This window comes from Geotrypetes seraphini, chromosome 1, assembly GCF_902459505.1.
Source record: "Geotrypetes seraphini chromosome 1, aGeoSer1.1, whole genome shotgun sequence".
NCBI classification, from domain to species: Eukaryota; Metazoa; Chordata; class Amphibia; order Gymnophiona; family Dermophiidae; genus Geotrypetes; species Geotrypetes seraphini.
The window spans coordinates 526535883-526550482 of NC_047084.1; the positions used below are offsets into that span (position 1 = coordinate 526535883).

The following is a 14600-nucleotide window of genomic DNA, read 5'->3' on the forward strand; positions in this document are numbered from 1 at the left end:
TTATTTGACCCTTCATCATTCAGGTTGCTGGTACAGGCACTGATCCTATCCCTTCTTGACTACTGCAACATCATCTACCTAGGCATCCCACAAAAAACAATAAAAAAAACTGAGATTAATACAAAACACCGCCGTTCGCCTAATTTTCGGACTTAGAAAAAACGACCACATCAGCCCCTACTATAAAAAGCTGCACTGGCTTCCAATAGAAGCGCGAATTCTATTCAAATTCGCTTGCACCTGTTTCAAACAAGCCTGGGGACTAGCACCTTCATACCTACAAACTCACTTCACCCTACACAACCCCACAAGAACGACCAGAAACAAAAACATCTTTGCATACCCAAAGACTACAGGCTGCAGATACAAATCCTTCTTGGACAGAACCTTTAAGTTCCAAGCGAACAGACAGCAAACCTGGCTGAAAAACCACATAAACGAACCAAATATGACTTATAATGCATTCCGCAAATCGATCAAAACCACCCTATTCGCTAAATTCATTGACTAAAACGGTCCCCTCCCCCACTAAGACCCCCCTCATGGATGTTCTAAATCTTTCAGACACTCATTACCCTTAGATCTCCAATTAATATGTAAGTTTACCATCTAGACTATTGTACGGCATCTAGACTCTTTGTTCGGCACTGTATTTAAACTTATTGTATAGTATTGTATTTAGACTCACTGTATTGTATTATATGTGGATTTATTGTATTGTATTAGCATTGTACTGTACTAAGACCTTTGTTATTCGCTGAATGTCCAGCTTTCTTACAATGTAAACCGCCTAGAAGTCGCCTGACTATGGCGGTATAGAAAAATAAAGTTATTATTATTATTATTATTAGAATGGACAGAACCAGATTCAGATCCCAAGATGGAACAGAGGGTGGCAGGGGAGGCTTGAGCAATTTGGCCGCCCGCAAGAAGCGAATCACATCAGGAATGGCAGTCAAATTCTGACCTTTCAACAACCCACAAAAGGCTGACAAGGCCACAAGCTGACCCCGAAGAGAAGACCAAGCCAGTCTCCTGTCCAGGCCATCCTGCAAGAACTCTAAGATGGTAGGCAAGGAAGTGCAAAAAGAAACCACTTCACGCGCAGCACACCACTCCTCAAATATACGACAAACCCTCACAAGCCCGAGAGATAGAAAGCCTCCGGTACCCCAAGAGGATTGAGGTCACTTATCTGAATACCCCTTCTTACCTAGGTGACCCCTTTCAAGAGCCAAGCTGTAAGACAGAAGGGACCCGGATCGAACATTGGAAGGTCGTCCAAGAGAGGCAGAGGAAGAAGATCCGCCACCAGATGCCTCACATATCCACGTACCACGATCGTCGGAGCCAATCTGGAGCCACCAGAACCACAAGACCTGGATGTCTAACTATGCAAAGAAGAACTCAGCCTACTAATGGCCAAGGAGAGAACACATACAACAACCCCTCCGTTGACCATGGTTGAACTAGAGCATCCAGGCCCTCGGCCTGACCGTCTCTGTGATGACTGAAGAAGCAGAGTGTTTTGGTGGTGACACTTGTGGCCATCAGGTCCATGAAGGGCTGACCCCAAGACTGCACTATCAACTGAAAGGCCACAGGACTTAGACACCATTTCTGAGATCTAGTACGTGACGACTTAGGAAGTCCGCTTAAACAGTCTCCACTCCGGCCATGTTGGAGGCTGATATGTTCTGAAGATGAAACCCCGCCCAGACCATGAGCAGAGCCACCTCCTGTACCACCAAAGTGCTCCTGGTGCCCCCCTGATTGACATAGGCCACTGCCCTGGCATTGTCCGAAAGACCTCTGACTGACTTGCCCATCAGAAAGGACTGGAAGGCTAACAGCGCCAGACAGATGGCTCTGGTCTCCAAGACACTGATCGACCAAGAAGCCTCCTCCGTGGACCAAGTGCCCTGAGCTGAGTGACCTAGACACTAAGCTCCCCAACCGAGAAGACTGGCATCCGTAAGTAGCACTGTCCACTGCGGCTGGTCCAGACTCACCCCTTGTACAAGATGGGAGGTTTGGAGCCACCACCGAAGACTGCACCGAGCCAAGCCTGGAAGCGGAACAGGATGATCTAGACTGTGTCTCTGAGGCGACCACCACCGAAGAAGAGCATACTGAAGAGGATGCATGTGGGCGATCACTTCACCACATTGAGGGAAGCCGCCATCGACCCCAAGACTTGGAGGAAATTCTGCGCCCGAGGATACCGGGATGCCATAAGCAGGTGAATCTGAGATTGCAATTTGCTTACTCGGGCCTCTGGAAGGAGATCTCGAACAGCACTCCTAAACATTCCAGGAACTGAGAGGGAGATAATCGGCTCTTGGAAAGGTTGACTACCCATCATAGCGATTACAGAAACTCCACCATCCGAGCCGTGATCCGGGTGCTCTCCTGGAATGACTTCGCTCGAATCAACCAGTCGTCCAGGTAGGGATGAACTAAAATGCTTTCCCTTGGCAACGCTGCCACAACGACCACTATCACCTTGGTGAATGTCCGCAGAGCTGTGACCAGACCAACTTGTTTGGATCAAAGGAGACAAAAACTTAAGGTAAAGATCTGTGTGGCTGAGTTCTTTGTAAGTAGAAAGCCAAAGCATGCTTAGAGTCCAGAGTATGAAGAGCTATTTCTCCAGGATGAGAATGAGGCTTTGGAAAAAACACTGGAAGTACAATGGATTGATTGAGATGAAATTCTGAAACCACTTTAGATAAGAATTAAGGATGAGTTCGGAGGAGGACCACCTTGTCATGATGGAATACTGTGAAAGGTGGGTCTGCAACTAAAGCTTGTAGCTCATTGACCCTGCGAGCAGACGTGAGAGCAGTGAGAAAAACTACTTTCCAAGTGAGATATTTGAGATGAGCCAAAGCCATTGGTTCAGAGGGAGGCTTCATCAATTGAGTAAGAATAACATTGAGATCCCAAACCACTGGAGAAGGTGTGAGAGGTGGTTTGACATTGAAAATCTGGAAACCAAAGGATGAACTTCCCTTCGATAGGCTGATGGAAAGCAGTAATTGCACTGAAATGGACTCAAATGGATGTGGATTTGAGGCCTAATTGAAACAAATGGAACAGGTAATCCAAAACTGAAGACAAGGAGGTAGATTGAGGCTCCTTGTGATGAATGGTGCACCAAGCAGAAAATCTAGTCCATTTCTGATTGTAGCATTGTCTAATGGTAGGCTTCCTAGAAGCCTCAAAAATGTCCTGTACAGATTGAGAAAACTGTAGAGTGGCAGTTAAGTTGAGACGTACCAAGCTGTCAGATTTAGAAACTGCAGTTTGGGATGAAGCAGAGACCCCTGACTCTGTGTAAGCAGAGAGGGAAAAACTGGTAGAAACAGTGGCTCCCTGCTGCTGAGTTGAAATAGAAGGGAGTACCAAGGTTGCCTGGGCCACCGAGGAGCTATCAGAATTATGGAGGCATGTCACTGTTTGAGTTTGACAAGTGTCTTGAGTATGAGAGGGAATGGAGGGAACACATAGAGAAACTGATTCGTCCATTCCAGTAGAAAAGCATCTGCCTCCAGTCGGTGTGGGGAGTATATCCTGGAGCAGAACTGAGGCAGTTTGTTGGTGTGGGGAGATGCAAAGAAATCTATCCGAGGAGTTCCCCAATAAGAAAAAAATGGGATAAAGAGGCGAGGAATTGAGTGTCCATTCGTGAGGTTGGAGAAGATGGCTCAATTTGTCCGCCAGACAGTTTTTCTCTCCTTGAATGTAGACAGCTTTTAGGAAGGTGTAGTGAAGGATTGCCCAATTCCAAACTTTCAGAGCTTCCTGGCAAAGAGGGAGAGATCCTGTTCCTCCCTGCTTGTTGACATAGTACATAGCGACTTGGTTGTCTGTCCGAATGAGGACTACCTGGTCGTGAAGAAAATGATGAAAAGCTTTGAGAGCATTGAAAATTGCTCTGAGTTCCAAAAGATTGATGTGAGACTGACGATTCGTGGCCTTGAGTACGGAGACCATCGAGATGAGCCCCCAAAGTGTAGGTCGAAGAATCTGTCGTGAGGACCTTCTGATGAGGGGGCATTTGAAACAGTAAACCTCTGGAGATATTGGGCAGAAAAGAAAAATCAAATTAAGTCTCAATGAAGGAGTCACTCTGATGTGTTGAGAAAGTGGGTCGAAAGCCTGAGCCCACTGAAATGCCAGGGTCCACTGAGGGATTCTGAGGAAAAGTCTGGCAAAAGGAGTCAAGTGAGCTGTAGAGGTCATGTGACCTAGGAGAACCATCATGTCTCTCGCTGACAGTGTAGAGTTGGATGTCACTTTGTGACAAAGGTGAATGAGAGCATCCTGACGCTGATAAGGAAGGAATGCTCTGAGTTGCACAAAGTCCAAGGCAGCTAGCCAAACTTTGAAGGAACCAAATAGTCCCTTGAGATGTTGAATCTTTGATGAGCCAATCGTCCAGGTATAGTTCCGCAGAGCTGCTGCTACTACAACTAGGCACTTGGTGAAAACTCTTGGAGATAATGCCAGACCTAAGGGTAGCACTCTGTACTGGAAATGAAGATTTCCCACCCGAAATCTGAGGAACTGTCGAGAGACTGGATGAATGGGAATGAGAGTGTAAGCCTCTGAGATCTAGAGAACATAACCAATCGTTCTGATCTAGAAGGGGATATAAGGATGCCAGAGACAACATGCGGAATTTTTCTTTGACTAAAAATTTGTTGAGTGCTCTGAGATCCAAGATAGGGCCCAGATTACCTGTCTTCTTCAAAACTAGGAAGTAACAGGAGTAAAACCCCCTGCTCTGCTGTTCCAAGGGAACTTTCTAGATGGCAAGGAGACGAAGCAGAGCTTGAGCTTCCTGAAGAAGAAGGGTGGTCTGCAATGAACTGGAAGGATACTCTCTTTGAGGAAGATCTGGAGGAAACGAAGAGCGTATCCTTCCTTGAGGATAGACAGCACCCAGAGGTCTGATATAATCATCTCCCAGCAGTGGTAAAAATGATGGAGAAGACCTCCAATGGGAAGGAGAGAGGACAGAGGCAGAACGATGGAAGTTATGCTCTGTATTAGATGGTCAAAAAGGTTGAGATGCCTTAGGTTCAACAGGAGTCTGAGATTTTTGCTGCTGATGTTGTTGTTTCTTAGGAGGCGCTCGTGTATAAGGAGCTGCTCTCTGTGGAAAACGTCTTTGATAAGATGGAAGAGGTCTGAAGCCTTTAGAGATAGCAGGCTTAGGACGAATGATGGAAGCAAACGATTTCTCATGTTCAGACAATGATTTAGTAGCTGCCTTGATGGAGTCATCAAACAATTCATTGCCTTGGCAAGGGATGATGGCCAGACGATCTTGAAGATTGGGGTCCATATTTACAGTGCGGAGCCAGGCAAGTCGGCGCAGTGACCTTCAAGGAAAGCTCAAATGTATCATAGGAAGATTGCAAGAGATGCATGGGGAGTTGAGTCAGGGTGGTAATCGCATGCTGAAACCCTGGAAGATACTGTTGAGGAATATATTTTAAATATTCAGGCAGTGTGTCAAGCAAATGCTTGAAATAAGAAATAAAAACAAAATTGTAATTCAAAACTCTAGTTGCCATAAGAGAATTTTGATACAAACGTTGACCAAACTTGTCCATGGTCCTGCCCTCTCTTCCAGGAGAGACAGTGGCATAAACTTTGGCAGTATTGGTCTTTTTCAGAGAAGACTCCATGAGAAGGGACTGATGGGATAACTGAGATTTCTCGAAGCCCTTGCAGTGGACCATTCTGTAATGAGATTCCAGCTTTCCTGGTATAGCAGGAATGGAATAAGGTGTTTCAAGATTCCGCTTGAAAGTTTGAGAAAGAAGTCTATTAATGGGTAATTTAAGAGACTCTGCAGGAGGACGAGACATACCCATTTCCTCTAAATACTCCGTAGAGTATTTGGAATCAAGAGTCCAAAGTAATATTTAGGTCCTTACTCATTTGATGTAGGAAAGAAGAAAAAGATATCTGCTCCAAGGAAGGTTGACCTCGAGGGAAAGAAGGTGACCTCGAGGCGCCTCGCAAGGCAGAAAACAAAGGTGAAGCTTCTCTGGAGTACTGATACCTGAGATCTGAATATGCAGGTATAGATGACTCACTGAGAGAATGGATAGAATCCCTTGCAGGAGAAGAAGTATAGGTGTAACGCTCCGGAGGTGGTGTCCTCGACTTTGAAGTTGGAGGCCTCGAAGAGTCTCGAGGCCTGTCTCGAGAAGAGGATCTGTGCCTTGATGGATGCCTTGACTGATGTGGAGAACTGTGCCTCGAACCAGGCAGGTCTCACTGAGAGGAACGTCGAGGAGTCTTCGCCCTATGCCTCAGAAAGGGTGATGCCTTATGCGAGGAAGGAGGGCTGGAGCCTGGTTCATTACATGCTTTTTTGAAATCCATTACCATATTCATCTCCACTACCTTCCTTGGGAGGGCATGCCAGGCATCTACCATCCTCTCCATGAAAAAGAACTTCTTAATATTACTCTTAAATCTGCCACTTCACAACCTCAATTCATGCCCTCTAGTTTTACCATTCTCCTTTCTCTGGAAAAGATTTGTTTTTATATTAATACTTTTCAAGTACGAGTATTTAAACATCTGTATCATATCACACCTGTCCCATATTGAGGTCCTCCAATCTCTTTTTGTACGTCTTTTGGTGCAGGCCTCGTACAACTTTCATTGCTTTTCTCTGGACCGCTTTAAGTCTTTTTACATCTTTAGCCAAATACGGCCTCTAAAACTGAACACAGTACTCCAGGTGTGGTCTCATCAATGATCTGTATAGAGGCATTAACACCTCTTTTTCTTCTACTGGTTAAGCCTCTTTCTTTACAGTCCAGCATCCTTCTGGCTACAACCACTGCCTTGTCACACTGTTTCATTACCTTCAGAACCTCAGACACCAGCACCCCAAGGTCCCTCTTCCCATCTGTGCATATCAGTCTCTTACCTCTCAGCACATACAGTTCCTTCAGATTTCTACTCCCCAAGTGCATCACTCAGCACTTCTTTGCACTGAATTTTAGTTGCCAAAAATTAGACCATTCTTCTAACTTTTGCAGATCCTTTTTCATGTTTTTCACTCCCTCTGGGGTGTCCACTGTTTCAAATTTTGGTATCATCTGCAAAAAGGCAAATCTTACCTTCTATCCCTTCAGAAATGTTGCTCACAAACATAATGAACAGAATCGTCCCTAACACCAATCCTTATGGCACTCCACTACTCACTTTCTCTGAGCGAATTTCATTATCCGCCACCTTTGGTATAAAACAAGGTGGGGAGAACTTTGATACAGCCAACCCCCCCCCACACAAATACACACACACACCTGCAACCATATTCTTGCTGTAGTTTATCAAAAAGTTGAGAACCAGAGGCCTCAGACTAAGCCGTAGCAGAAAAGTTAAAATAATATGCCTCAGTTACTGATGAAGATAAGAGACCTCACACTAGACTTGATTTTTCAAGTTACTGATAGGCTAGCACATAGTTACAGTATGTTTGAGACATTCAAACCAACATGCAAGCTTGAAAATAATATATTAAAAAAAATAGAAACCTACCAGCAAAAAGATCTTCCTGGTCATCATCAAGATTAATTTCTGCGGGCTTTGGACCATTAGAATTTACAATGATGTCTTCTGCAGGAAGACTGGCAGGCTCTGGAGATGAGGGACTTGACTGTAAAACAAAGGGGGAAGACAATTTTGATGAAGCCAAAAAAAAACCCAAACACACACACTTCACTGCAACTATATTCTTGCTGTAGTCTGTCAAAACGATGACAACCTTTTTTTTTAACATGCAGTGAACAAGAAATAACAGGAAACACCATTGAGAATCAGCTATTTTTATTTCCTACTTCTATGGATTAATCACTTCCTCATCTTGTTCCAGTATTCTTCATGGCACCGATTACTTAAAACTTATTCACAAGCAAAAAACTTTGAGATGAATTATGTCACTCAATCTAGCCACTGATGCACAATTCAATTTCTAGCACTCTTGTAAATATAGACATGTCTTGTTGCTGAAAATGTCCTAAGTGAAGGATCCTGTCTCATATTTTCTTCTGTGTATCTTAAAAATAGACATCAAAGTTAAAGATGATTCTCAGCTTAAATCAATTCAAATTTTTAACACCTGGTCTATCATGAAGCAATATTCTGAACATCTCTGAACTGGTGGACACCATCTTCAAACCTGGAATACAACATTCAAGGACATTTACTTAGTGTTCACTTTCAAGCTAATTATGAATTTTTAGGGGTAGTGAAAATCAAGTCACAGTACTTACCTATAGCATGTACCCTTCATTGACCAAAGAATAAAGATGGAAGTCTTCAAAGATGCACAATACCATCTGACAGTCTGTATATATAATCTTTCCAGTTTTCTATATTTGGGAATTTTTGAGAAGACCTACCATGCATGCATGCATGCAATTTCTGCTAGCTGTTGTACAGGAGCTACTTTATTCTCTAACAGAGCAGAAGACACCTCTAAGGGACAGTTCATTCAAATCATCTGTTAAAAGTTATGTAGCTGCTTTCTCCAAGGACAGTAAGGATACCAAGTCCTCACAGATGAGACTCCATAACTATAATCTGTTTAACAAAAAAGGAAAAACATAATCGGACAGATGCTGCAAACTTTTTTTTGGGGGGTTGCAACAAATCTTTCAGTTTTGCTTATTTTTGAAAGCAGTCTTGAAATCAAGGCAAAATGTGTGGCTGGGAGTCGATTCTAAACACCAAAGTAATTCTGAAAGACCAACTGACCAAATCCCGTCAGGAATCATTTTCCAAAACGTAGAAGGATGTGAATATATGGACTTAAGTCTATGTCACAGCCCTGGAAACTTCCTCCATGGAGGCTGACCTATGGATTGGATGTTATGAACTTTGACATGACCCAAAAGTCTACTAGCCAATTAGAGGCAATCTAGCAACAGTTGTCCCAGGTTTATTAGAATCAAAAGAAAAAGCTAGGTGTAAGGAATATTATATCTTTGTGAGCATGAGGCCAAAAGGAAAAAATGTTGACAGAACAAGTGAAAATCCAACACAATCTAAGAAGGAACCTCAGATGAATGTGGAGAACCACCTTATTATTGAAAGACTTCATATAGGATGGATTGGTCCCTACATTATGAAACTCTTTAAGCCTGTGTGCTAAATTTACAACTGCAAAACAAGAACCTTCCACATCACAGGAGTCTAGAGTCTGCACAGAGATGACTCATCTAGCCTGAATAAGTGTCAGGAGTAATTTTAGGAAATACTTTTTTTTTTTTTCAGAAAAGGTGGTAGATGCATGGACAGTCTCCCAGAAGACGTGGTGGAGACAGAGACTATGTCTGAATTCAAGAAAGCATGGGATCTGATAGAGGAAGATATAATGGTTACTGTGGATGAGCAGACTAGATGGGCCATTTGGCCTTTATCTGACATAATGTTTCTAAGATTTAATGCTAAAAATGCAAGGTCATGCATTTGGGCTGCAAAAATCCAAGGGAGCAACACTGTATAGAAGATGAAATGTGTATTAAGGAAGAGTAGACCCGAAGGTTGTCCAAGTACCGATTTGGGCAGGATTTTAGACGTATTTCTGTTTCGATTATGAATCCCTTAATGTTTTAGATGCTAAGCCGCCCAGCAGGTTCGTCCGTAGAGCAGGACAGCAAAGACTGAATAAACTTGGACGCTTTACAAGTTAGGAGAGCTTTGTTCCTTATTTTAAACTATGATATGTTCTTATGACATCATCTGACAGAGCCTGAGAATTCTCAAAAATACAAACTGGGAAAAACTTCACACACAAGGCTGAATCAAAACCCAAGGATAATCCAATCACAGTAAAAAGATCAACCAATGATTCACTTTCATGTTTTTCCACAGTATAACCATAAGTGCTCAGAACCATTATGGTAGAGAGACCACAACCAGGGACACACCTCTAAATGCACCTCTCTTGGTCAATCACGGCACTTAAAAGATACCTTTTCTGTGCAATCATATTATGCTCTAGCCATTACTATCCAATATATTTTCAATTATTCATGCACTTAACTGAAAAGGGTTTACAGTGGACTTGCAGGTTCTGATGCCATTTCGCCAGCCCAGTTTCCTCAGAGAACCCACTCTTAAACACCTGCTGAAGAGTACCTCACGGCCGGCGAGATCAAGTTGGCAGTTAAATTTCCTGCCGACTGCGGGTCCTTCCGACTGCGGTTCCTGCTGACTAATGTTCCTCCCAGCCTCAGGCGATCAAGACAGGCTGCCGACGTCGGGGCCTTCCCTCTGTGAGTCTCGCCTGTTTGGAAACAGGAAGTTGAAACAAAATAGGCGGGACTCAGAGAGTGAAGGTTCCGACGTCGGCGGCCTGTCTTGATCGCCGCCCCTGCCGAGTTGCTGAAGAGGGCCGCGAGGAAGTTGCGATTAGAACGGAGAGAGCTGCAGATTCAGGTGCAGGTGGAGGGAGATGGTCAGCGTGTGCGAGCAAGATCCTGGGGAGCCTTCACAGTGGCTGTCTCCCCTCCCATCAGCTCTCCTACTTGCCAGGGCAGTGATTTACCAGCAACTTCCTGCAGGCAAGTACTGAGAGCTGCTGGAAGGGAGGAAGCCACTGTAGGAGGCTTGGAAGCTGCTGGATAAAGGGAGAGCTGTTACTGGACTTGGAGAGAGTTAGAAGGAGAGAAGCTGCTGGGAGGGGAGGAGGGAAAGGGATGGGAACCGAGTTAATGTTGGATAGAGGGAGGAGGGAAGGGAGAAGAAGGAGAGATGCTGCTGGAAGGGGAGGAGGAAAAGGGCTAGGAAGAGAGTTAATGTTGGACAGAGGGAGGAGGGAAAGTAGAAGAAGGAGAGATGCTGTTGAGAGGGGAGGAGGGAAAGGGATGGGAAGAGAATTAATGTTGGATAGAGGGAGGAGGGAAAGGAGAAGAAGGAGAGATGCTGTTGGGAGGGGAGGAGGGAAAGGGATGGGAAGAGAGTTAATGTTGGATAGAAGGAGGAGGGAAGGGAGAAGGAAAAAAAGGAAGGAGGGACGGGAGAAAGAAAAAAGGTTAGGAAACAGCTGGCAGGGAGATTACAGGAGGGGAAGGGGGTCAGGATGGAATGGAGAGATCAGATGAGGGAAAGGGGAGAGAGAGGAATGAGAAAGTAGAGAGACATTGATGCTGGAAAGGGGGTCAGCAGAGAAATGAGAGAGGGATAAAGATGCTAGATCTGGTGTAGGAAAGATAAAAATGAAGAAGGCAGTGAAGCTGGAATGAATGATGTAAAAAGGAGAGAGGAGGAACAGGCTGGATGGACAGGGAAGAGGGGCATAGAAAGAAGTCAGATACATATGAAAGGGGGAGAGGGCAGACATTGGATGGAACAGGCAGATGCTGGAAGGAAAAGAATGAAAAGAAGATGAAAGCAGAAACCAGAGACAACAAAAGGTAGAAAAAAATAATTTTATTTCTATTTTGTCATTAGAATATATCAGATTTGAAATATATATACTGCTAGACACATAACCGGGGACTGCAGTATTCTGTTAGCATGATATTTCTATGTAGCATTCTATAATAACTTGGCTTGTTCAGTTTTCTTGATAGTAGAGGGGATATATGTGAAGGGGAGGGGAGACAGGGGTTTTGTTGGTCCGTGCTCTGTATATTTGTATTTATATAAAATCACAATTGTTCAGAATATTGTTTCTTTTTATACTTTAATAAAATACGTTCAATATTAAATCATAATTGCGGCTTGTGCAGATAGGATCAGATGGTTTGCGGGGACCGAGCTCGCGGAGATGGGGCGTAAACGGGGTTTTAAAATTTTAGTCCTAGTAGTTTGCCGGTCCACAAAATAATTATTTTATTTCTGCCGGTCAACGGGTGTAAAAAGGTTGAAGAACACTGGTCTATTATATGTGACTTATCTTGCCAATGATCTGTTAAAGGAGCCATGATCTAACCCCGACGGATCTTACTCAAATGTTCAATGATCCTAACATGAATGCTTCTGGTAGCGTGTCCTATATAAAATTACTGACAGACAAGTGATCAAATAGACTACCCCCACTGATTCACAACTGATCTTATACTGCAAAGTGTATACCGTATTTTCACGCATATAACGCGCGCGTTATACGCGTTTTTACCTACCGCGCATACCCCTCGGGCGTTATACGCGTGAGCGCGGTATACAAAATTTTTTTTACATAGTTCCCACCCCGCCCAACGCCCGATTCAACCCCCCAGCAGGACCGCTCGCACCCCCACCCCGAACGACCGCTCGCACGCGCTCCCACCCGCACCCGCATCCACGATCGGAGCAAGAGGGAGCCCAAGCCCTCTTGCCCGGCCGACTCCCCAACTCCCCGACAATATTGGGCCAGGAGGGAGCCCAACCCTCCTGGCCACGGCGACCCCCTACCCCCACCCCGCACTACATTACAGGCAGGAGGGATCCCAGGCCCTCCTGCCCTCGACGCAACCCCCCTCCCTCCAACGACCGCCCCCCCAAGAACCTCCGACCGCCCCCCCAGCTGACCCGCGACCCCCCTGGCCGACCCCCACAACACCCCCACCCCCCTTCCCCGTACCTTTGGTAGTTGGCCGGACAGACGGGAGCCAAACCCGCCTGTCCGGCAGGCAGCCAACGACGGAATGAGGCCGGATTGGCCCATCCGTCCCAAAGCTCCGCCTACTGGTGGGGCCTAAGGCGCGTGGGCCAATCAGAATAGGCCCTGGAGCCTTAGGTCCCACCTGGGGGCGCGGCCTGAGGCACATGGTCAGGTTGGGCCCATGTGCCTCAGGCCGCGCCCCCAGGTGGGAACTAAGGCTCCAGGGCCTATTCTGATTGGCCCACGCGCCTTAGGCCCCACCAGTAGGCGGAGCTTTGGGACGGATGGGCCAATCCGGCCTCATTCCGTCGTTGGCTGCCTGCCGGACAGGCGGGTTTGGCTCCCGTCTGTCCGGCCAACTACCAAAGGTACGGGGAAGGGGGGTGGGGGTGTCGTGGGGGTCGGCCAGGGGGGTCGCGGGTCGGCTGGGGAGGCGGTCGGAGGTTCTTGGGGGGGCGGTCGTTGGAGGGAGGGGGGTTTGCGTCGAGGGCAGGAGGGCCTGGGATCCCTCCTGCCCGTAATGTAGTGCGGGGTGGGGGTAGGGGGTCACCGTGGCCAGGAGGGTTTGGGCTCCCTTCTGGCCCGATATTGTCGGGGAGTCGGCGGTCCTTCGGGGTGGGGGTGCGAGTGGTCCTGCCGGGGGGGGGATGTATCGGACGTCGGGGGGGGGCATCAGGCTTTCAGGATGGGGACAGACCTTCAAGGGGGACAGGACTTCAAGGGGGACAGGCAGACCGAAGGGAGTGAAAAAGCTATAAAATAAACCCACTAGCGTGTCAATGTGTTGAGAGGAAGAGGTGGTCTGGGAAATTCTGCTGAGAAAACTCCGGGTCCATTTCCACCCCCCAGTTATCCTAGTCCACTCCACTCAACTGGTTCACATACTGAGTGGGTCTTTGGGTGTTGTTCCTGGGATCTCTTTCAGTGGTTTGTCAGTATCTCCTTGTGGTGAACGGAGAGTCGGGACAGCGCACGGAGAGTCGGGGCAGTGCACGGAAAGTAAGGGAGGGTGAACGGAGAGTCGGGACAGCGCACGGAGAGGCGGGGCAGTGCACGGAAAGTCAGGGAGGGTGAACGGATAGTCGGGACAGCGCACGGAGAGTCGGGGAGGGCGAAAGGAGAGTCGGGGTGGCCAGAGGAGAGTCGGGGCGGGCGAAAGGACAGTCGGGCTGCATGCGCGGTATACCCGTGAGCGCGGTATACAAAAGTTTTTGTACATAAAATCGTGGTTTCTGCGCGCTATACCCGTGTGCGTGTTTTACACGGGTGCGCGTTATCTGCGTGAAAATACGGTATTCACTCCAAACATGGATGTGTGACCATATCAGTGATTATAGCATGCTTGCCTACGATACAATGTCCACATCAATCACGTCCCCTTGTTTGAAATGGTCTTTGAAAATTGTGAGTGGTAAAATAGGAGTGGGTCACAAGTTCACGCAAATTTTTTCCCCCTAGGGTAAGTTCTTAAACACCTCATGAGAAAGCAATATAAACCAATGCTTCTGAATTATTTTTTAATCTGGAATGCCCTATACGAATAAGGCAAAACACACACCAAGGCTGACTCACTAACCGTATCATTCTTCTGCAATAGATGCTCACTTTGTTTATACAGGGCTCATTTGTTTGCCCTCTTAATGATTCCCCTGGGGTATCCACACTCTATAAACCTCTGCCACATGTTCTACCTTTGTGCCTTATATTCGACAACATTTCCATAGACGTCGGAGGCTCAAAAACTGCCCAGTAGGTAAATTAATCCTCAGGTACTTAGGATAACTGTCGAAACACAAAAGATGATTTTGATCAGTATCCTTCTGGTATATAGTAGTTTTAAACACTTCTTCCAAATTAATGGATATGTCCAAAAAAGAAATGTTATATGGATTTACTGTGGCTGTAAATGACAAATTAGGATAACACGTATTCAACTATTGGACAAAAATGTGAAATTGCTTTTCCGTGT

General features: G+C 46.0%; 1 protein-coding gene across 2 annotated transcripts in view; it reads right to left on the reverse strand.

Annotated features, from left to right (window-relative positions):
* Window positions 1-14600, reverse strand: part of SNX2 (sorting nexin 2) — a 162000-nt gene that overhangs the window by 127391 nt on the left and 20009 nt on the right. For both annotated transcript variants that reach the window (XM_033929011.1, XM_033929010.1), the window contains exon 2: window positions 7579-7696. In XM_033929011.1, the coding sequence (XP_033784902.1) occupies window positions 7579-7696 (118 nt within the window). The remainder of the gene's footprint in view (window positions 1-7578; window positions 7697-14600) is intronic.